This window comes from Aquarana catesbeiana, linkage group LG04 (assembly GCF_042186555.1).
Source record: "Aquarana catesbeiana isolate 2022-GZ linkage group LG04, ASM4218655v1, whole genome shotgun sequence".
Lineage (NCBI taxonomy): Eukaryota > Metazoa > Chordata > Amphibia > Anura > Ranidae > Aquarana > Aquarana catesbeiana.
Genome location: NC_133327.1, coordinates 610,609,503 through 610,633,774, shown reverse-complemented (window position 1 = coordinate 610,633,774; position 24,272 = coordinate 610,609,503). Strand labels below are relative to the sequence as shown.

Genomic DNA, 24,272 nt, shown 5'->3' with positions numbered 1-24,272 from the left:
AGGCAGTCCCCATCTGCCCATCCATTGCTCTCTATGGAGTGGCGGATGTCAACGGACATGTGTCCATTGTACCCTTTTTTCAGCCACCAGAGGGCGCACTGCCCGCTGCATAGTGGGAGACTCGATGTGCGTGGTCGGCAGGTGCGATCGCCAGCACGGGGATGTGTGTGTAAACACACACATCCCTGTGCTGTCAGTGTAAACACACACATCCCTGTGCTGTCAGTGTAAACACACACATCCCTGTGCTGTCAGTGTAAACACACACATCCCTGTGCTGTCAGAGGAGAGGAGCCATATTGTTTGTTCTTAATAAGTAGAAAAAACTATATGCCTCCTCTCCTAGTCACTCACATCCCCACACAGTTAGAACACTGAGGGAACACACAGTTAATCCCTTGATCGCCCCCTAGTGTTAACCCCTTCCCTGCCAGTGACATTTACATAGTAATCTGTGCATTTTTATAGCAATGATCGCTGTATAATTATCAATGGTCCCAAAAAAGTGTCCGATCTGTCTGTCGCAATACCGCTAAAAATCACAGATCACCGCCATTACTAGTAAAAAAAAAAAAAAATAAAAAAATAAAAAAATAAAAATGTCATAAATCCTTCCCATAGTTTGTAGATGCTATAACTTTTTTTTTTTACCAAAAATATTTAGAAGAATATATATTGGCCTAAACTGATGAAGAAATGTGTTTCTTTTTTTTTTTAATTTTGGGGATATTTATTATAGCAAAAAGTAAAAAATATTGTTTTTTTTTCAAAATTGCACTCTTTTTTTGTTATAACGCAAAAAATAAAAACCACAGAGGTGATCAAATACCACCAAAAGAAAGCTCTATTTGTAGGAAAAAAAGGACACAAATTTTGTTTGGGTACAGCGTCGCACGACTGCAATTGTCAGTTAAAGCGATGCAGTACCAAATTGTAAAAAGTGCTCTGGTCAGGAAAGGGGTAAAATCTTCCGGGGCTGAAGTGGTTAATGCATTCTCAAAAGTTTCAAAGACTGGGTTTAGATCTACTTTAAAATACAACTCCAAACACTTTGGGGTTTATTTACTAAAGGCAATTGCTTTTGCTTTAGATCTGAGGGTTAAAGATTAGAAACTGCATCAGATTTCTATTGCAGTCAGTTTTACGGGCATGCAACTGGTGCTATAAACAAATATCAATAACAACACTTTAATAGATTGGGGTCTAGTCAGAAAACCTTGCCCCTACTTTATGCCATTTTACGGGGACAGGCAGTGGGGGGTACTCTCCACATAGGGGACAGACAGCAAAAACCTTAAAAAAAGTTCTACGCTAAAACTACACTTTCACAGGAGAAAACACTAAACCATTATACTCACTTTCTGCTTTTCTTTTTCTTCCTCATCTTCAGAAGATGCCTGTTCATTCTTGCCAGCTGTAAATTTCTTTTTCATACCTACGATAGATTCCAAAATCAAATGTGTTGACATTTGTAGTTTTATGCTATTTTTAATCCCAAAAACATCAGTTTATTAAAATGTTAAAGATAAATTTCAATAAATTCACGATTGACAAAGAAGTGGAGACTTAATAAATATGTAGGTGGTTTATCACATACCTGGCTCTGGAGGGAGCACTAAATGAATATGTAGGCTTTTGGCTTTTGATCACATAACTGGCAGTAGAAGGAATACTGAATCCATAGGTAGGTTTTTGGTCAAAAGTTCGGAATTGAAGGGAGCTTGGAGCAAAGGTTTCTCCATTAAAGTAGAACTAAAAGCAAAACAGTTTTTGTTTTTTGAATAGAGTAATGGAGGGCTGTAACCCATATCCATTTTTTTTGCCATCTGTGTCCTATTGGGGAGATTCTCTTTCACCTCCTGTCCCATAGTCAAAAGAGGACAAGAGGAACCCCCATGAAAGTGGGGGAATCCTTGGTTGTCACTAGAACTAGTGTCCCCCTTTGAGAATTTTCCCATTATTTCTGTTCTGGTGACAACTCAATTTCACATTCTCGCTTAGTGATAACAATACACAGGACAAATAGAAAGGGTGAATCTTCCTAATGGGACACACTCTGCAAAAAAGCCAGGTTTTCTAATCCCTCTCCATTCCATCCAAACCAAAGTTCCTTTAGCTGTACCTTAAGTTTTATATTTCAGGTCCAGCAAAAAATCTCCCAGGAAGACTTTTAATATAGTGCTTTCCTTCAGACTATGAGCGTTGTGACGTCAGTGTGCCCCTCAGTATGTCACAATGTTCTTACACCGCAGGAAAGCAAATATATACAGATCGCTGAGCTGTTACAGTGTCATGGATACAGGCGGTTTTTATGAAATAATGTTGAAAGTGTGGTGTGCTGCAAGCACCAATCCCATGTGAGTAGTTTTATTGAAGTGTAAATAAAACTTTTTATAAAGATATAAGCACTACTGTTGGCGATTTCTTCCTTTTCCCTATGGCTACATCTGACATGTTATGAGGGAACCTATGCAGGCGCAATAAGGAGGAAGGAGGAGGACCTTGAGAATTCCATCTATAAGTCCTGGAAGGACTAAAAGTGTTTTTGATCTCACTTAGTAGCAAGGTAAGAGCATATCTGATGGTGGGGGAGCACGAGTGAAATCACCATTTCAAAGACTGTTTTGTTATTTGTTTGGATCACAATTTGGATTGCACTGGATTGTTGAGGACTTTATTTTGGCATTGCGCCATTCTGTTTAGTATTGTATTTACCTTTTTGTGGCATGATAAAGGATGTTTTAGTTTAGGTATGCTATGATAGTAATAGCGGCTATTTTTGCACAGGAGTTATATATTTTTGTTTAAGAAGGTGGTGCAACAAAACATTCTGATTCATTTAAGATTGCACATGAACATGGGAATGTGTTGTTAAGTGTCAGTAACTCTCACCAGATTTTAACAGAATATATATAAATAAATACAGTTGCTTGCAAGGCTTTGCACATAAATGCAGTGAATAAGGTAAAATAAACTTTGATTTAAAAATCACTAACCTAAATATTGATTGATATTGATTACTGATTTAAAATAACCCATAATTGCTGACCTCATACTGAAAATGCTAATTAGTTGTTTGCCCTAATTTCCAAACTTTCTGAATCGAACATGCAGCAAGAAAGGCTAAATTCCTAATCGGCATGCTTGATCTGGTCACGGACAGATGGTATTGAAGACAAGAGGTTGTCATGACAGTCAGAACTTTTGAGAAAGGTGAACGATTGCAGCCGTGTCCTTTAAGACAATGCAGGACTTACAGATTGTTCCAATGCTCTGATTACCTGGTTTCTTCAATTCCTCAGAAAAGAAAGGATCACTGAAATCAACATCAGATGGTATCTCATCTTCTTTATCATCATCTTCTTTTTCTTCTATGCTCCCCTGCAAAACATATGGTGGTAGACACACTGCATGAGCACAGAGGAAGCTACAGGCTGGCTTTATTAAAAGGTGCAGAATAAAACTACAAAACTAAAACAGCATCTCAAGCACTCACGAAAGCTTTCATATATAATGAAGGAATTTGGCAAAATTAAAACAAGGACCTGTTAAAATAATTAAATAACCAATGAACCTTCTCTTGCAATGAGAGGTAACCCGAGATAATTCTAGCCCCCCGCCACCAAGTTAAATTATGTTGTAAAGGAGCAAAGTTTGCCTACAGAACAGAAAACGTACTAAGGCATTGTGGAAGACAAGCTCTTTTTTGACCTAATTCAGACATGCCAAGTTGTGCAGAGGACACACACAAATCTTGTGTGATATGTGTGCAACAACCATCAGCCTGGCCTGTGTAGATCACATGCAACTTAAAGTGTTAGCTCACTATTACATACTCCTGGTCCTCACTGTACTTATCACTCCTCCACCCACCCCAGTGGTTTAGGGATTTGAAACCCCTGTTCTTCTTCCCCCTTTCTGTCAGAACAGACCAGTAGAATTCTGATTGGTCAGTGCTGTCACAATAATGTCGCTGATCAATCAGAATCCTTCTGGTTCTTCCTGATAGCGCTGACAAAGAAGGTAACCCCGAAGATAAGTACAGAGGGAGACCGGGGGGCTGAGGATAGTGTCCGGTGTTAGTTCACCCTTAATTTTTTTTCTGTAAAGGTGAACTAACACACACAAAAGAAGTATTTGATTTTTTTTCATTTTTATTGTTTTAATCTTACTTACCTAGGCATCTGTCCCCTGCTGGCTCTAAGGGTAAGAACTGAGTGATCAAACACCGTTGATCGTTCAGTTCTCCCTGCCACTCTAAACAGAGAGCATTGACTGTCGGAAGTTTGACCCCCAGTATTTACAGTATTTGTTGACTTTTATTTTTTTTGTGGGTGCTTGGAGCTCCTTTTTAAGGCCAGTCCTGAGTATTAACCAGCAGATTGTGTAGGTTGATCAAAAAATACCAGTTATTATTCATTACATTTTCTGTTTTTTGGTAGTTGCAGTACTAAGTAAATACAGCTCTTTGCAAAGTTATTCTACTGCTTCCAGCTCTTGAACTCACTTGAATAAAACTTGCCTGAAATAACAATTAGCTAATTAATAATGTATTTTGTAAAACAAAGCTTTTTTTTTTTTTTTTTATAGCCAGAGGGAAGACATATCTGAAAAAAAAAATTATAAAAAAATAAGTAAAAAGTCACTTAAGGACATTTCCAAATCTGGAATGATGAAAAACTAACAGCATCTGTGATTCTCACATTTATTTCTAAAGTAAAAATAATTTTCTCAGGGGAATTTTTTATCATGTGCAAGCTGTACTTTTTTTTTTTCTACACGGTCAGGTAAACAGCAGGCAAATCTACAGAGTTTTAATAAAGCTTTGAAGAGGTCTGGTTTCTTGGTCTGCATGTTATATAAAATGCTCTCCTTTTTGATCAAAAGATTTATTTTTCTATATAGGGATCGGTTACATCTTATCTGCTGTACCACCCACAAGCTAAGAGCTGAATAACTGAGCCATTCGAAAATATTACACAGCAAAGATAGAAGTATGTAGAAGGTAAATGCTGAGACTTGGTGGGGATGGATACCATAACTGCTATCATGTTTGATATTTCTCGGAAAAGTAAAATAAATGATGAAGTCATTCAAAGTGATTGTGCAGGTTTTGTTGCGTAGTGCGTTCCTCTAAATGCGTCCGTGTGACGACGTTCTGAGATCTTTCGATATGTTCGCAGGCACGAATGAGCTTTCTGAGGCCTCTCCAACATTCCAAAACACAACGAAAACAAAGATCAAAGCCCACGCACAGCTACAGCAGTAACAAGCTTATTTTTCTCCCTGTCACATATGTTTGTGATTGATGTGCAAGACAAGCGCCAGGCCGACATTAAAACACGTGGCAGGCGGTAGAAATATACACAGCTTCAGCAATATGGGTTATATCTCATGCTGGATGAGACTGGGACCTGGCAATTCATAGTAACCTTTCCCAAACAGAGCCAAATGTAAAAAAAAAAAAAAAATAAATAATTCCCAATGGATTCTCCCCAATGGACAACGTTAGTTGCATCCCAGAAGTAAAATATTTGCTAGTAAAATTAAGAGAGAAGTTCATATTTCTTGGAAAAAAAAAAGAATAATAATAAAAAATTATAATATAATACATACATACATATACAGTGTATATAATATAATATACATATATATTTTACACACACATACAGGGCTCAAAATTTCAAGTCCTGAGCTACTAGTCAGGTCTCAAGGGTTACTCGCCACCAGTTGCCCAACCCCTACCTTGCCCCACCCCTAATTCTGCCCCTAATCATGCCCTCATAAATTATCTCATGAAATGACACTTAAATATTTTATGCAGAATTAAGTTACAAAAATAAATATTAACAACAACTTTATCAGTTCCCCTCAGCACCAGTGCCCATCTGTGCAGCGTGACCTGTTCCCATCAGTGCAGCCTCACCATGCCCACCACTGCAGCCTCACCGTGCCCAACATTGCAGCCCAACCATGCCCCCCGCGCTGCTGCTTATCCAGAGCCTGGACCGGCTGAGTAATTTCAGCCAACAGTGGGCTTTGGCCTGCAGTTAGCTGAAAATGTGTTACAGAAGTGCAGGACAAACTGCACTCCTGTGAACCATAGAAGTAGGGCCAAAAAAAGATTTGGCCATACTTCTCCTTTAAATATTGTGGCACAACAATGGGAACCATGAATTTTGTGGTGGGACTTTATTGTAAGATTTCACTGGAAACTCTAGGGGGTCGGGAAGTTTTATTACAAAGAAGAGCCCCAATCCAATGGGGCATTACCATTGTTTTTGGAATTTCCCTTCTGGGATTTTAATCCCAGGTTAGAATTGAAGTAGATTTCCAGGATAAACCCAACCAGTCCTAAAAGTGCTACCTCTCCCCTTCTAACACCTATGCTGGCTAACATGGGTAAGAAAGAGATATATATATATATATATATATATATATATATATATATACACACACACACACACAGATACACTGTACTTTACTTACCTATTTTCAGCCCACTCCAGTCAGGTCACATAATCCAGCACAAAACAAAAGAGAGGGCGTACCAACCTAGTGCATTACCATAACTCTAATTTTATTAAAAAAGTAGAAAAACGCATGGTTACTCACAAACATGTTTTACACAAGCATATCTAAAAGATACCGATGAGACCGCCTCCATTCCCACCATACTCGGCTGATGGCGTGGACCTCTAACTGACCATAAATGAATAATGCGGTTTGAGGGTCAGGCCCTTGTTTCAGAGCATTCTTTATGGGCTCTGAAGAAGGGGGCCTGACCCTTGAAAGGAGGTCTTCCCATGCCATCAGCTGAGTATGGTGGATTGGAGGTATCTTTTAGATATGCTTGTATAAAACACGTTTGTGAGTACCCATTTGTTTTTCTACTTTAATACAATTTAAATTATGGTAATGCACTAGGTCAGTGCGCCCTCTTTTTTGTTGTTTTGTAGTTTGCACAAGGATACCGACAGTCCTAAGAGGGCAGCAAGACGATTGTGCTTTGTACTTGCAAGATTAGCAGAGAAGAAAGTCCATCACACCCCTAAGCACCACACCTGAGCGCAGGAGGTTATGTTTTGAATTACACATAATCCAGCCAGTGTCAGTCAGCAGCGGCTGCAGGGGAACAGGAGAGAGTGCCAACAACAGATGGGCTATGGAAACCTATGGGTGATGTCACCGCTCTTAGGCATTTCCAGCCATTGTCGAGTGCTCGCTCCTCTACCTTACATTGCTTCTGGCTGACACAGGGGATGACTTGACTGGAGCAGCCTGAAAATAGGTAAGCCATAGGTGTGTGTGTGTGTGGGGGGGCAGAAATAATTTTTATGGCTAGTTAGGTCTGAAACACTACTTTAAATGTGGAGTTCCAGCCTGTATTAAAAAAAAGGAAAAGTCAGCTGCTGACTTTTAATTTTTTAAACACGCAGAGCTTCCAATTTCCACTTTTGGGAGGAGCTACGCTTTAAATACTACAATTTATTGTGTTTTTTCTAAGCCACTACAATTTTCTTGTCAACACTGAAAGTTATGCCAGCCATACACGGAGCAAATATCTTTCCTGCAACCATGGTTGCAGCCAACATTAGGGGTAGGGGAAGCCATCCCCGCCTGGAGGAATGTGATTATTGCTAGTGGCTAGAACAGCTGCTAGCAATAATTGCATGCAAAATGCGGCAGGCTGCTTGTACCCAAGTTGATTGATTGACATTTAACCTGCCCATACATGGTTCAAAGCTCGGCTGGTTCAGCAGGAATAGTCTATGCTTTAAGGCTTTAACCGGTTCCCGACCAGCTGCCGCAGTTACCTTATGGTGGCCTGCGACGATCGGATTAGTTTCAGAACCGATCAGTCTCCAGGCCCAGGCCAATGATTTCTGGCCTGGACCTGCTGATCAGTTCTGACGAATGAAATGCTTCCCCTGCCTGTAAGTGTAAACACAGGCAGGGGAAGTGATGTCATCTCCCTCTCTGGAATTCTTTTCCGTTCCAAAGAGAGGCGAGAGGACATCCAAATGTGGGTTGCACCAACACTACACTGACACAGTACACGTAGGCACACATTTCATCCCCCGATCGCGTCTCCAAGTTAACCCCTTCACTCCCTGTCACTGTGTCACCCAGTGCGGTGTTCATATTTTTCTTTGATCACTGTACTGGTATAATTTGTGACACTAATCAGCGTTAGGGTACTTAGTAGTAGGCCCAGATAGGTCTAGGGACCCCCATAAACCCCCCTAATAAAAGGTTTACCCCCCCCCCGTCACCAGTGATCACTGTATTAGTGTCACGGTGACGCTGGTTAGTTATTTTTTTATAGTCAGGGCACTCGCCGTACATTACCTAATAAAAGGTTTAACCCCCTGATCACCCGGCGGGTGATATCAGTTAGGTTTTAGCGTCATTTAGGGTCTGCGTCGCCCCAGGCAGCGTCAGATTAGTGCTAGTAGCGCTAACACCCACCCATGCACGCACCATACACCTCCCTTAGTCGCATAGTGTCTGAATGGATCGATATCTTTGATCTGATCAGAACTATATTAGCGTCCCCAATACTTTAGGGTTCCCAAAAACACAGCGTTAGCGGGATCATCCCAGATACCTGCTAGCACCTGCGTTTAGCCCCTCTGCCCAGCCCATCCCACCCAAGTGCAGTATAAATCGATCACGGTCACTTTACAAAACACTAAACACATAGTTGCAGCGTTTGCAGTGTCAAGCCTGATCCCTGCGAACGCTAACAGTTTTTTTTGGTAGCGTTTGAAGCAGTCACTGACAGTCAGGTGCTCTTTTTTTTCCCTGCAAGTCTCACTAGTTGTACCAGTAAATTTTGAGGCCAAAATGTCCAATCAAAGGTACATTAGTGAAGAGGCCTACACGTTTCTGACCATGACAGATGAGAGTGAAGAGGAACTCACCCATCTGTCAAATTCAGGCTCAGAATATGAACTTGTAGACAGCAGCGGCACCCTGACAGATAGCTCTGACGACGGAGTAGTGGTCCCTGCCAAGGTCAACCGTACCTGACCCCGTTCTTCTGTTGTTGAGGTGCAAGAATCACAATGCTCTCGTATGGAGCAGAGAGCCAGTACTAGTACAGCTCATCCTTCTGGTGAACTAGCAAGCACCATCGGCCTAGTACATCCTGGTCATATATCTAGCACTGCAGTAACAATTGGTAACTTGGCGAGTTCCATAAGTTCAGTTCAAACTGGTGAGGTGGCTAGCACAACTAGTGTCCCGCAGCCACCAAGAAGACAAAGACAGGCCATCGAGCCCATAGTGCCCTTCCTGCTGCATTTGCCAATCCTGAATTGGGGGCCCACCACTTCTGCAGCACCCGTACTTCTCCCATTCACTGGCCAACCCGGAATTCAGGTGGAAACAGTTGATTTTGTGTCACTTGATTTTTATTCGCCGTTTTTCACAGAAGATCTCTATAGATCTATTGTGGACCAAAGAAATTTGTATGCTGGTCAATTCATCGCCGCTAATCCCCAGTTGACCCTTGCCAGAGACTGGAGACCTATTACAGTCTCCGAATGCAAGACCTTTCTGGGCCTATCCCTCCTCATGGGCATAACTAAAAAAAGTGAGTTGTGGTCATATTGGTCCACTGACCCAATTCACCATATGCCGTGTTCTCTGCCTCCATGACCAGGACACAATACGAGCAGATCTTGCGGTTTATGCATTTCAATGACAATGAACTCTGTCGTCCTCGAGGTGACCCTGAATACGATCGGCTCCACAAAATTCGGCCCCTCATAAACCACTTCAACCAGCAGTTTGCAGCTTTGTTTACTCCCGATAAAGTTGTCTGCGTTGATGAGTCCCTGATTAAGTTTTCTGGCCGCTTGTCATTCAAACAGTATCTTCCCAGCAAGCGTGCCAGATATGGGGTCAAGATGTATAAGCTCTGTGACAGGGCAACAGGCCATTACATATAGTTTTATGGTTTACAAACGAAGATATAGTTACGTAGAGCCAGAGCACTGCCCAGACTACATAGGGAGCACTGGTAATAATGTGTGGGACTTGGTGTCACCCTTATTTGGAAAAGGGTACCACTTGTATGTGGACAATTATTACACAAGCGTGCCACTTTTTAGTCACTTGTTTGATCATTGAATTGGCGCATGTGGTACCGTGCGATCTAATCGGCGGGGCTTAGCCTAGTGGCTTGTAGATTCCCGTCTTAGGCTGGGGGAGAGAGCCTGCTTGAGATGTAATAATTTGCTCGCTGTGAAGTGGAGGGAAAATAAGAATGTTCACGTTCTGTCCTCCTTTCACGCAGACAAAACAGTCCAAATTCAAACGTTGACTGGTGTTGTGGAGAAACACTTCTGTGTCCACAAATACAACCTTAACATGGGAGGGGTGGACCTCAACGACCAGTTGTTGGCTCCATACCTAATTCCCTGCAAGGCCAGAAGCTGGTATAAAAAAGGGTCTGTATATTTATTCCAATTGGCTCTGCTGAATGCGTATGCGCTATAAAAAGCTTCAGGACGAACTGGATCCTTCCTTAAATTCCAGGAAGAGATCATCACAGCCCTTCTGTTTCCAGACGGTGCTGTGGCCCAACTTCCCAATCCAAATGCAGTGAGCCGGCTGCATGAGAGGCATTTTGCATATGTCCTCCCTTGTACCCCTACCCAAAGAAATCCCCAAAGATGATGTCGTGTCTGCAGAAAACGCGCTTTTATTGTCCCTCCTGTCCTGACCAACCTGGTCTTTGCATTGGTGAATGTTTCGAATGCTACTACACACTAGTGGAGTATTAGCGTAGGGTACAGCATTGCACAGTCCTAGGGCACACTTACACAGGGTCTCGAAAGATGAGATGGCCATCACATTTTGAGAGACCCTAATCTGGAACGTTTAGAGTTTATATAAAAGTGCAAAAAAAAAAAAAAAAAAAAAAAAAAAAAGCACAAAAAATAAAATAAAGCCGAAAATAGTTGTGGTTTTATTTTTCTTCTCTCTCTATGGTTCACTCTCTATTGTTCTATATCTATTGTTCTCTCTCTATTGTTACTGTATTTTAGTACTGTAATGTTTTATCTTTACTATGTTTTATTGTATTTGCTTTTCAGGTATGGTATGTCTTACTGTTATGCCCCGTACACACGGTCGGATTTTCCGATGGAAAATGTCCAATCGGAGCGTGTTGTCGGAAATTCCGACCGTGTGTGGGCTCCATCGGACATTTTCCATCGGATTTTCCGACACACAAAATTGGAGAGCAGGAGATAAAATTTTCCGACAAAAAAATCCATTGTCGGAAATTCCGATCGTGTGTACACAAATCCGACGGACAAAGTGCCACGCATGCTCAGAATAAATAAAGAGATGAAAGCTATTGGCCACTGCCCCGTTTATAGTCCCGACGTACGTGTTTTATGTCACCGCGTTCAGAACGATCGGATTTTCCGACAACTTTGTGTGACCGTGTGTATGCAAGTTTGAGCCAACATCCGTCGGAAAAAATCCATGGATTTTGCTGTCGGAATGTCCGAACAAAATCCGACCGTGTGTACGCCCTATTATACTGTAATGTTACTTTGTTTTATTGTTAACCATCATTTTCTTAGCAAGTACGCCATTCAGCTGCAGCACAGGTTTATTTATTCTGATAGCAACAGCGTTTGCTCCCACGATACGTAAACCTGTGCCTCCAGCGCTGTAGGAGGTGATTTAAAAAAAAAGCATATATGGCGAAGCATGGGGGCAGGGGTGGATGAGCGATTTGCTCCTAACATTAGGAGCAGATTGCCCCCATGCTTCTGCGTATATTTTTTAGGCACAGATTGCGTTAAAAAATCAAGTTGTTTTATCGAGTTAATGTTTTATCGTTATCATTGTTTGATTTTCAGGTACGCCATTCAGCTGCAGCACTGATTTATTTATCTTGACAGCAACAGTGTTTGTTCTCACGATGCGAAAATCAGTGACTCCAGCGCTGTAGGAGGTGATTTCACCACCACAGTAAAAAAAAAAAAAAAAAAAAAAAATGGTGCATGTATGCCCATCATTAGAAGTGGGTGGATGAAGGGCCGTATTCTAATGGTGGGCATACCCACTGATCAATCTCTTTATTTTATTCAGCCCACAGGCTGTATGAAAAAAAGAACATTACAATATATGCCCAACAAGGACCAGCAACGTACTGGTATTTTGCTGGACTTCAAGTGGTTATACCAGAATGATGCTTGCAGGTTTAGGTTTAATCTTGGTATCATTCTTTTCAGCCAGCGGTCGGCTTTCATGTAAAAGCAATCCTAGCAGCTAATTAGCCTCTAGACCGTTTTTACAAGCAGTGGGAGGGAACGCCCCCCCACCGTCTTCCATGGTTTTCTCGGGTTCTCCTGTCCCAACAGGGAACCGGAGAATGCAGCCGGTGGTTCCGCCAGCTGACCATAGAGCTGATCGGAGACCAGAATGGCTCCAATCATCTCTCTGGCCGAAACCGGAAGCTACGAGCATTTCATGACTTTTGGTTTTGCCGAATATAAAGAGCGCCATTGGGAAATTGAGAAAGCATTTTATCACACCGATCTTGATGTAGTCAGATGCTTTGGAGGGCAGAGGAGAGAGCTAGACCCCAATTTAAAAAAAAAAAAAAAAAAAAAAAAGAAAAAAGTACCTGTCTCACTACCTATTGCTATCATAGGGGATATTTACATTCCCTGAGATAACAATAAAAATGATATATAAAAAAAAATAAAAAGGCACCCCTGTTCCCCCGTGCTCACGCGCAAAGGCAAACACAAGCGTCGGTCTGGTGTCATATGTAAACAGCAATTGCACCATGCATGTGAGGTATCACCACGAAGGTCAGATCGAGGGCAGTAATTTTAGCAGTAGACCTCCTCTGTAAATCTAAATTGGTAATCTGTAAAGGATTTTAAAGGCTTTTAAAAATGTATGTAGTTTGTCGCCGCTGCACGTTTGTGCGCAATTTTAAAGCATGTTGTGTTGGTACCCATGCACTCGGCATAAGATTATCTTTTTTATTTCACCAAACATTTGGGCAATATAGTGTGTTTTAGTGCATTAAAAATTAAAAGAAAAGTGTTTTTGCCCAAAAAATTGCGTTTGAAAAATCGCTGCGCAAATACTATGTGAAAAAAAAATATTGCAACACCCACCATTTAAATCTGCAGGGCCTTTGCTTTAAAAAAATATATAACGTTTGGGGGTTCAAAGTAATTTTCTAGCAAAAAAAAATATATACTTTTTTCATGTAAACAAAAAGTGTCAGAAAGGGCTTTGTCTTCAAGTGGTTAGAAGAGTGGGTGATGTGTGACATAAGCTTCTAATGTTGTGCATAAAATGCCAGGACAGTTCAAACCCCCCCAAATTACCCCTTTTTGGAAAGTAGATACCCCAAGCTATTTGCTGAGAGGTATGTTGAGTCCATGGAATATTTTATATTTTGCCACAAGTTTTGCACAAAGTTCTCACTAAATGATTATTTGCTCAAACATGCCACGGGTATATGTGGAATTACACCCCAAAATACATTGTGCTGCTTCTCCTGAGTACGGGGATACCACATGTGTGAGACTTTTTGGGCGCCTAGCCGTATACAGGACCCCCGAAACCAAGCACCGCCTTCAGGCTTTCTAAGGGTATAAAATGGTGATTTCACTTCCTCACTACCTATCTATCACAGTTTCGGAGGCCATGAAATGTCAAGATAGCACAACCCCCCCCCCCCCCCCAAATTACCCCATTTTGGAAAGTAGACACTTAAAGCTATTTGCTGAGAGGCATGTTGTGTCCATGGAATATTTTATATTTTGCCACAAGTTTTAAGAAAATTACAATTTTTTTTTTTACACAAAGTTGTCACTAAATTATATATTGTTCAAACATGGCGGTTATATGTGGAATAGCCATGTACACGACCCCAAAAACCAAGCACCGCCTTCAGGCTTTCCAAAGGTGTAAAATTGTGATTTTACGCCACACTACTTATCACAGTTTCGGAGGCCCTGAAATGTCCAGATAGCATAATTTGCAAAGAGGCATGGTGAGTATTTTTCAGCTCTCATTTGTTTTTGAAAATGAAGAAAGAAAAGAAAAATGTATTTCTTTTTTTCTTTTTTCAAAACTTTGTGACAAAAAGCGAGATCTGCTAAACATGCCTCTCAGCAAAAAGTTTGGGGTGTCTACTTTCCAAAATGGGGTCATTGGGGGGGTTCTGCTATCTTGGCATTTTATGGCGTCTGAAACTATGATAGGTAGTGAGAAGTGAAATCAACACCCCTTGGAAATCCTGAAGGCGGTGCCTGGTTTTCGGGGTCCCAAAAAGTCTTACACATGTGGTATCCCCATACTCAGGAGAAGCAGCAGAATGGATTTTGGGGTGTAATTCCACATATAACCATGGCATGTGTAAGCAATATATCATTTAGTGACAACTTTGTGTAATTTTTTTTGTCATTTTTCAATCACTTGTGACAAGAAAATTAAATATTCAATGGGCTCAACATGTCTCTCAGCAATTTCCTTGGGGTGTCTACTTTCCAAAATGGGGTCATTTGAAAGGGGGAGGGGGGCTGTACTGCTGTGCCATTTTAGCACCTCTAGAAATGAGATAGGCAGTCATAAACTAAAAGCTACGTAAATGTACCCTAGTTTGTAGACACTACAACTTTTGCGCAAACCAATAAATATACGCTTATTGATTTTTTTTTTTACCAAAGACATGTGGCTGAATACATTTTGGCCTAAATGTATGACTAAAATTGAGCTTATTGGATTTTAATAACAAAAAGTAGAAAATATAATTTTTTTTTCAAAATTTTCATTTTTTTTCCGTTTATATGGCAAAATAAATAAATAAATCACATAGGCTATCAAATACCATCAAAAAAAGCTCTGTGGGGAAAAGAGGACACACATTTCTTTTGGGTACAGCATTGCATGACCGCACAATTACCAGTTAAAGCAGCGCAGTGCCAAATTGTAAAAAGTGCTTTGGTCATTGAGCTACCAAATCTTCTGGGGCTGAAGTGGTTACATGCCAACCTGTTCATGGCTTCTAGAGTTCATCCACACATTGATGTAGTGAACCAGCCCACCCCACTCCCTTCCGTTTTTAATCTGGTTTTCCGGGAATCAGTTTTCTTTAGTCCGTTTATAACGCAGGAAAGGTATTCCCAAACACCGCCTACCCGGGGGCCTCTTACCGTTTCCCCGTATACAAAAGGTCAGATGTATAAAAGTGTCAGCAGCACTAAGATGTGGTCATGAACCTTGCCTGAAATTGTGGTCTTCTACATAAGGGACATCAGCCACAAGATCTGCCCGATTGTGGTCAAGTTTATTGTCATAGCATGACCTATTAATCTATCTTGTGGAAAGCATAACTCATTTTAAAGGGGTTATCACCAGTTTTAAAACAGAGGCAGTGCCAGCAGCAACTATCAAAACCAGCAATCTTCTGGCTGGTTTATGGCCCTCAGCATTGGTAAGGCTGCATTTAGAGCTCACTATGTATTGGTTTTCTACCCTTTCCTGCCTTCTAGAACCCTACTGGCTTCCTATTCTTATTGTAAGCATACAACAGTCTAGAGGTGTGGCTTTGTAAAGAATATGTTTTGTGGGAAGTGGTGTCATTGCTAGCGTGTTAATAAAATGAGAAGTTCCATAAGAATGTAAAGAAGAGAACATAAGGTAACTTTTTTGGGCCAGGAAATCTATTCAGCAATAAGATTTAGGGCTAACCTTTTAGGTATGGCAATTTTTACACAGGTACATTGGTCAAGCTTGGACCAACGTAGGGTTGTATCTGCCATAATTGTGGGACACCTGTGTGGGAAGCTGGAAAGCACTGTTGTAGGCACTCCACTAGCCAGTGTTAATTTTGGCATCACATTTTGATTTCGTTTTAGTTATAGTCTTTTGACTAAAATGCAGTTTTAGTCATCTGCAATTGTTTTAGTCATATTTTAGTTGACTAAAATCATTTTAGTCATCTAAAATCAAATGTATTTAGTGAATAGGCAGGCAGCCAGCCATCAGAGTAAGAAGTGGCTCTGTAGGTAAAGAGGATGGGAAAGAAGCAGCGCCAATCTAAGTGCAGTATGTGCAGTATGTGAAGCAAAAAGGAACATTATTAGGTATTACACACTTACAGGATAAGACCAAGTAAACGGCATGTAAAAGAGACCAAGTAGTTAAGTCCCTCTGGGTGGAGAACTTTTTAGACCCCATCCATTGTTTTTTTATTTTTTATAATTTTTTATCCTACTTTTATTCCCTTTTATTTTGGACAGATAATTTTATGACATTATCTTTTACTTCTATATATTTTTCACTTTTTGATGTTATGTTTTTATACTGTGATTCCTTGCTGTTTGTGTTATGAATAAACCACCGTTTATTTAATGTATTACACCACCAGCATGTTCCTGCAACCGCCACTTGCTGTACTGTTTCTTTGGAGTCATAGCTGGAGCCGACGCGATGAGCCTTACTGTCTACTGGCACCACTGCCCCTATTTAACCTCAGCTGAGATGGCCGCTCGGGAGCCCTGAGGGAGGAGCACGTATGTTCCGAGTATGCGCTACGACCACCGTAGTCTCTCTGCTCTCCCTGGTGATGCTCGCTCCGTCTCCCGCCCACTGCCCTGGAGCACTGGAAACCACCAGCACAGCCAGCAACGTGGGACGCTGCAGACCCCAGCTCTCCATCCAGAGGGACTTCACTGCTTGGTCTGTTTAAAAGCCATATACTTGGTCTTATCCTGTAAGTGCAATACCTAATGTTCCTTTTTGCTTCACATACTACACTTAGATTGGTGCTGCTTCTCTCCCATCCGAAGTTCATGAGGGTAAACGTCCCTGCCTCACAATTTCATTTTGTTTTCGTTCTTTAACAAAAACGTAATTGATTTTTGTCATAGTTTTTGTCAGTGGATGAAAAATAGGATTACCTGTACAGCTTATCTGTAAAAAATGGATTTTTAAAACAGCTTACCTGTAAAATCCTTTTCTTGGAGTACATCACGGACACAGAGCACCATAGTAATGGTTATATGCTACCTTTAGGTGATTGGACACTGGCAACCAATAGTAAGAAGGTTCCTGCCATATAACCCCTCCCATACAGGAAGTACCTTTAGTTTTGTAGCAAGCAATGAAGATCCCAGAAAAGAGGGGAGGGACCTCTGTGTCCCGTGATGTACTCCAAGAAAAGGATTTTACAGGTAAGATGTTTTAAAAATCCATTTTTCTTTATCGTACATCACGGGACACAGAGCACCATAGTAATGACTATCTGGGATGTCCTAAAGCAATGCATTTGAGGCGAGGGAACACAGTATTCCTAGATTCCCTTCTGGCCCAGGACTTATAAAGCTGCCTGCAGCACGCTGTGGCCAAAAGGTCTCCCTTTGAGATCTAACGTCCAGCTGGTAAAACCTGGTGAACGTATGAACTGAAGACCAAGCGGCTGCTTTGCAAACCTGAGCCATAGACACCTGCTGGCGCACTGCCCATGATGTAATAACTGCTCTAGTAGAGTGAGCTTTGAAATATTGAGGTGGAACCCTGCGTTTTAACTCATAAGCCTGGATAATGAGCTGGCGAATCCACCTAGAAATAGTTGAACTAGTTGCTGCCTGTCCCCTCTTAGGACCGTCTGGCAGGACAAAAAGGGAGTCAGTCTTCCGAAAAGGAGCTGACATGTTTAAGTAAACCTTGACCGTTCTCACCACATACAGTGAGTGAAGCGATCTTTCCTCTTTAGACCTAGGATTTGGAAAAAAGGAGGGTAAAATGATATCCTGATTTAAATGAAACCTGGAAACCACCTTCGGTAAAAAATCTGGACGGGGGCGCATCACCACCTTGTTCTGATGTAAAAATAGAAACGGTTCTTTACATGAAAGGGCGGCCAATTCAGACACCCTTCTAGCCAAAGTTATGGCTACCAGAAAAAACTGTTTCCTGGTCAACAGGATTAAAGGAATATGCCTAATCGGTTCAAAGGGCTGAACCTGCAGAGCTGATAGCACCAAGTTCAAGTTCCAAGGGCTTGAGGGAGGCTTAACCGGCGGTTTTAAGTGCAGTACGCCCTTGACAAAGGTTTGCACCAAAGAATGGGATGCAATTGGCCTCTGGAAAAAACTGATAAGGCCGAAATTTGTCCTTTAATGGTACCTAAAGATAAGCCTAAATCAATTCCTGATTGAAGAAAGGCAAGGATGCTCCCAATCGCATACCTGCGAGGATGCCATTCCTTTTTCTCGCACCAGGAAATATACGATTTCTATACCTTATAGTAGACACTTCTAGAAACTGGCTTTCTAGCATTAATCAGAGTGGATAAGACTGAGCCCCTGATACCATGGTCCCAACAGCCATACCATGGTCCCAACAGCCATACCATCAAATTCAGCGACCGTAAAGAAGGATGGTATGTGGGGCCTTGAGATAACAGATCTGGATGGTCTGAGAGACACAGCGGGTCCTCCACCGCCATCCTCACCATCTCTGAATACCAGGACCTCCTGGGCCACTTCAGGCCACCAGGATCACTGTATTCTGCTCCCTCTGTATCCTGCGCAACAAGTGAGGCAGCAACTAGATCGGAGGGAAAGCGTAAATCAAGGAATACCTGTCCCAGGGAACTACCAATGCATCCGTTCCGATAGCAAGTGGACCCCTGGTCCTGGACACAAACCTGTCTACCTTGGCATTGAATCTTGATGCCAGAAGATCCACATCTGACACCCCCCAATGCTGGCAAATCTGAAGGAAAACTTTGGGATGAAGAGACCACTCTCCTGGAAGTAACTGCTGGCGACTTATATAGTCTGCTTGCCAATTGTCCACCCCTGGAATGAACACTGCCTGACAGAAACGGTACATGTCTCTCTGCCCAAGTTAATACGTGATCTACTTCCCTTTGGGCCGCCCGGCTCCGGGTGCTCTCTTGGTGGTTGATGTACGCCACCACCATACAGTTGACGGATTGGATTCGGACAGGAAACCCCTGCAGTCTGGATGTCCAAAATAGGAGAGCTAAGCGAGCTGCCCGAATTTCTAACAGATTGATGGGTAAGGCCTTCTCTACCTGAGACCACAATCCCTGAAGCCTCCTCCAGGACTGCTCCCCAGCCCAGACGACTGGCGTCCGTAGTTACTACCGGTGGAAAAGATTTCCCGGCGTTCAAGTTGCTGGTCTTTGACCACCAAGAGAGTTCCCTTTTTACCTGTAGGGATAGATACATGGGTTGATCCAAGGATTGAATCGACCTGTCCCAAGCCTCCAGGATAGCTCTTTGGAACATCCTGGAGTGAAACTGCGCATTGGGAACCGTGCTGAAAGATGACACCATCTTGCCCAAAAGCCTCATGCATAGACGGATTGAAGGACCCTCTGTCCCCTTGACCTTCCGAACTAGCTCCATTATAGAACTGACTCTTAAGGGAGGTAGAAACACCTTTTCTTGAGTTGTGTCCAAGATCAGATTCAGACATGTTAAGACCTGAGCTGGACGAAGGGCCGATTTGTCCATATTCAGAATCCAGCCTAGCAACCTTAGGAAACAGACCGTAGTCGCAATGTTTCCTACTAAGGCGGAGTAAGTTTGATCCCTCAGCAAAAGATCATCTAGGTATCCTACCTCTGCGATTTTCTGGGACCAGAACCTTTGTGAAGACCCGAGGGGCTGTGGCTAGACCAAATGGAAGTGCCACAAACTGGAAATGATACCCCCTCTACTGCAAACCGCAGGAATCTTTGATGTGGGCCGAAAAGCGGTACGTGCAGGTATGCGTCCTTGATGTCTATGGACGCTAAAAAGTCTCCTTTTCTCAAGGAAGTGATTACTGAACGAAGCGACTCCATGAGGAAGGTTCGGATGTTTAAAAAGGAATTGAGGGATTTGAGGTCCAAGAGGGGCCTTACCTCTCCGTCTGGCTTTGGCACTGTAAATAGGTTCGAGTAGAACCCCTTGAATCTTTCCTTTTGCGGAACCTTGATGATTACTTTCTGCCGTTCCAGTTGTTCTAAAGCCAAGAATAGGCTCCTCTTTTTCCCTGGGTCTGATGGAACCCTGGATACCAAATACCGAGTTGGGGGAAAATCCCGAAACCCCATTCTGTAACCCTGAGAAATGGTGGAAATGACCCACTTGTCCTTAACCAATTTTCCCCAAGCATCTGCGAACCACCGCAGTCTGCCCCCCACTCGCACTTCACAAGGAAGTCTTGGAATTGGTCTTGGCTGGTTTCTGGGTCCAAGGTCTTTTTTGACCTAGAGGTTTCTTAAAGGTAGGTGGCTGAGGCCGTCGATACCTCTTAGGGGAAGAGGCACTCGGCCCAGGAGCGTTGGGAGTTTTAACCGGTTCAATAGAGGGCATTTTCACCCCCTTCCTTCCCAGGCCAATTTTTAGTTTTCAGCGCTGTCGCACTTTAAACAATTGCGCGGTCGTGCGACGTTGTGCCCAAAAAAAAATTGACGTCCTTTTTTCCCCACAAATAGAGCTTTCTTTTGGTGGTATTTGATCACCTCTGCGGTTTTTATTTTTTGCGCTATAAACAATAGAAGAGCGACAATTTTGAAAAAAAAAACCACAATATTTTTTACTTTTTGCTATAATAAATATCCCAATTTTTTTTAAAATAAACAAATTTTTTCCTCAGTTTCGGCCGATACGTATTCTTCTACATATTTTTGGTAAAAAAAAAAAAATCGCAATAAGTGTATATTGATTGGTTTGCGCAAAAGTTATAGCGCCTACAAAATACGGGATAGATTTATGGCATTTAAAAAAAATAATCATGTATTTTTTTTTTTTACTAGTAATAGCGGCAATCGCGATTTTTTTTCGTGACTGCGGCATTATGGCGGACACATCGGACACTTTTGACACATTTTTGGGACCATTCACATTAATACAGCGATCAATGCTATAAAATTGCATTGATTACTGTGTAAATGTGACAGGCAGTGAAGGGGTTAACCACTAGGGGGACACAAGGGGTTAAATATGTTTCCTAAGGGAGTGTTTCTAACTGTAGGGGGCGGGGACGTACAAGGGGAGGAGACCGATCAGTGTTCCGCTGTACTGGGAACACAGATCGGTCTCCTCACAACTGACAGGACGTGGATCTGTGTGTTTACACACACAGATCCACGGTCCGGCCCGGTTAACGGGCAATCGCGGGTGCCCGGCGGACATCGCGGCCGCCGGGCACACGCACAGGGTCCTGAGCAACGCGGCGCGCGCGCCCCCTAGACGGCCGGGAATCCCAGGCCATCATATGACGTCCACCCAGGATGGGAGATCCCATCTGTGGACGTCATATTACTATGGCCGGGTGCTGAAGTGGTTAAAGGAAGGCTGCTTACCCCGTCTTTAAACCGGAAGCAAGGAGCTTTTCCCGCTTGAGATTTTTTGGATATATTTATCCAAATCTTCCCCAAAAAGACACTCTCCGTGAAAAGGAAAAGCCGCTAGTAGCCTTTTGCATGGCGTCTTGGCTGACCAATTCTTTAACCACAGTACCCTGCGCATATGGATTGAGAGTAGAGCAAAACGAGACATCTTCTGAATTGAGTCTTTTAATGCATCTACCGCAAAACATAAGGCGCGAGGAAGTTCTGGTAGTTCGTCAGAAACTTCCTCTGGAACAGGCAAGTTCCTGACCAATTTCTTAAAACGGTCCTTCAATGCCTGACAAATTCCAATAGCTGCCACTGTCGGTTGTACTGCTGACCCAGCGCTACTGAAAAAGAAGCCTTTAGTAAGGATTCCAGCTTTTTATCTGTCGAATTCTTAAATCCCTGGGCATTATCTACTGGGCAGGTCAGACTTTTATTCACTGAAGAAATGGCAGCATCAACCAAAGGTGTATCCCACTTCTTCCTGAATTTTTCCTACATAGGATATAAAAAAGAAAACCTTTTAGGAGGCAAGTATGTCCTGTCCGGGTAGTCCCAGTCAGCATAAATGACCTGTTCCAATAAAGGATGCAAAGGAAACGCCTGGGGACTTGGTTGAGGACGCAAGGACCCTAATGTAGAATAGGAGGGTCCCGGTCCCTGTACCGGAGGTAATTTAAATCCAGCTCTCACCATCTCGGTCAAGGATTGTATAAACAACTTTTGAGATTGGGAAGCTGAAATTGGTTCTTCAGAACCTGAATCCTCAGCCGAGGACTGTTCAGCTTCCCCTTCCTCTTTGTCTTTAACGGCCTCCTCCTCCAAATCCTCTGCCCATTCTGCATCCAAATCACAGAGACCCATGCCAACCAGGTCCTGGTGCTCAAATGTTTCATCACTGGGACCAGGCTCAGGGGAGGGAGATCTATGACGTTTCTTCCCTCCCTGTGTTACTGTAGCAATCATACCTGCTATTTTGCCTTCAAGGCCAGCAACGGCTGATGCTAAATCATCTTTAGTAACATAGGCTGAAGCAGGGATATTGGTAGTGACCACTATGCCTGACAAATGTAATGGCTCAGCCAGGCCAAAAGCCGCAGGTCTTTCAGGGGAGACAGATGCTGCAGCAACCTGAGGTTGATCTCCTGTTTTTGAAAGAGTACTTTTAACCCCAGGACTTGCCCTGCTCCCCACACCTTGTTTCCTGGAAGACATTGCTTACAAGTTTGAGGAAAAAAAGGCACTCCCTCTGAGTTATCTAGCCGGGCCCAGCGCAAAGCCGCCACCACAGCTTTACCAGCCTTCAACTTGTTGCAAATGTCCAATTTGAAAATCCCAGACCTCTGTGTCCCACCGCATACGAGGCCCTGCAGAGATTAACTGACTAGCAGCAATGACATGTCGGAGCGTACCTCCCTTTATTCTGTGCGCCGCCCAGTGACGCACGCGCGGCTGCGCTTCTACCGCGCATGCGCACCCTGTGCGACGCGCACACACAAGCATGCCGCACCCACATGGTGACCTTGTGCACGCACGCGGCGCGCGCTCCCGACGCACCCGCCGCCATGTGCGGGAGATACAAACATAAGCTGCATCTGTCAGCTTGCTCTGTAACAGAACCACCTGCAATGAGATACAGGGCTTACATAAGGCATCCATACTGGAAACAGGAAATTGACAGGCCTCCCAGAGGGAGTACTCACCAGTCCTCGCTGCAGGACCCGATACAGGCCCAGTCTTCCCCTATCACGGTGGGTAGCGCCTCTGAGGACCTTCAGGGACCGGGTCCCCCATTGTACAGGGGGCCACACCCCTGGACATGTAAAGCACCCTTTTGGTTCCCTTGGGAAAATAAAGACCAGGGATACCATGTAACAAGGGTCCAGCGCCTAAAAAGGACACATTACAAGCAAAACCTTGTTCTTGAACCAAGGCTTGGGTACCATCCACTTTAGCTTTTAATGCCATCCGAATGGATCCGATATAACATCCTCACTGGGACATTATTGAAAAAAATTTGAAGAGCTTCCACAGCCGTGACCATCACCTTCAAGACACTCGCAAAAAACGAAAGGTACTTCCTGTATGGGAGGGGTTATATGGGAGGAACCTTCTTACTATTGGTTGCCAGTGTCCAATCACCTAAAGGTAGCATATAACCCAGATAGTCATTACTATGGTGCTCTGTGTCCCGTGATGTACGATAAAGAAATCAATTTCTTGGAGTACATCATGTGACACAGAGCACCATAGTAATCACTATGTGGGTATATAGGCACCTTCAGGTGATGGACACTGGTATACCCAATACAGAAAGGTCACTCCCTATATAACCCCTCCTCCTACCAGGAGTACCTCAGTTTTTGTAGCAAAGCAATATACCTAAACCCCAAAAGAGGGGAGGGACCTCTGTCCCATGATGTACTCCAAGAAAAGGATTTTACAGGTAAGCTGTTATAAAAATCCTATTTTCTTTATCGTACATCATGGGACACAGAGCACCATAATGATCACTATGTGGGACATCCCATAGCAATGCTATTTTAGGGGAGGAAGAGACAATCCGTAGGGCACCCCTAGGCTTGAGCACCTATACTGTTGCCTGCAGCACACTGTGCCCGAAGGCGATATCCTCATGCCTCCTCACATCCACCTGATAAAATTTGGTGAATGTATGTACTGAAGACCAAGTTGCGGCCTTACAAATCTGAGCCATGGAGGCCCGGTGACGCACTGCCCAAGAAGCACTAACCGCCCTGGTAGAGTGTGATTTGACTTGGAAAGGTGGAATCCTAACCCCTTCAATCATAAGTCTGAATTAGAACTTGCCGAATCCACTTAGTGACAGTGG

The 24,272-nt window shown here is 43.0% G+C and overlaps 1 protein-coding gene across 1 annotated transcript in view; it reads right to left on the bottom strand.

Moving 5' to 3' along the window:
• ESF1 (ESF1 nucleolar pre-rRNA processing protein homolog) overlaps positions 1-24,272 on the bottom strand; it is a 104,698-nt gene that overhangs the window by 12,727 nt on the left and 67,699 nt on the right. Inside the window, exons 11-12 of the mRNA XM_073628251.1 lie at positions 3,282-3,381; positions 1,359-1,435 (exon numbers count right to left, since the gene is read on the bottom strand). Of these exons, the coding sequence (XP_073484352.1) occupies positions 1,359-1,435; positions 3,282-3,381 (177 nt within the window). The remainder of the gene's footprint in view (positions 1-1,358; positions 1,436-3,281; positions 3,382-24,272) is intronic.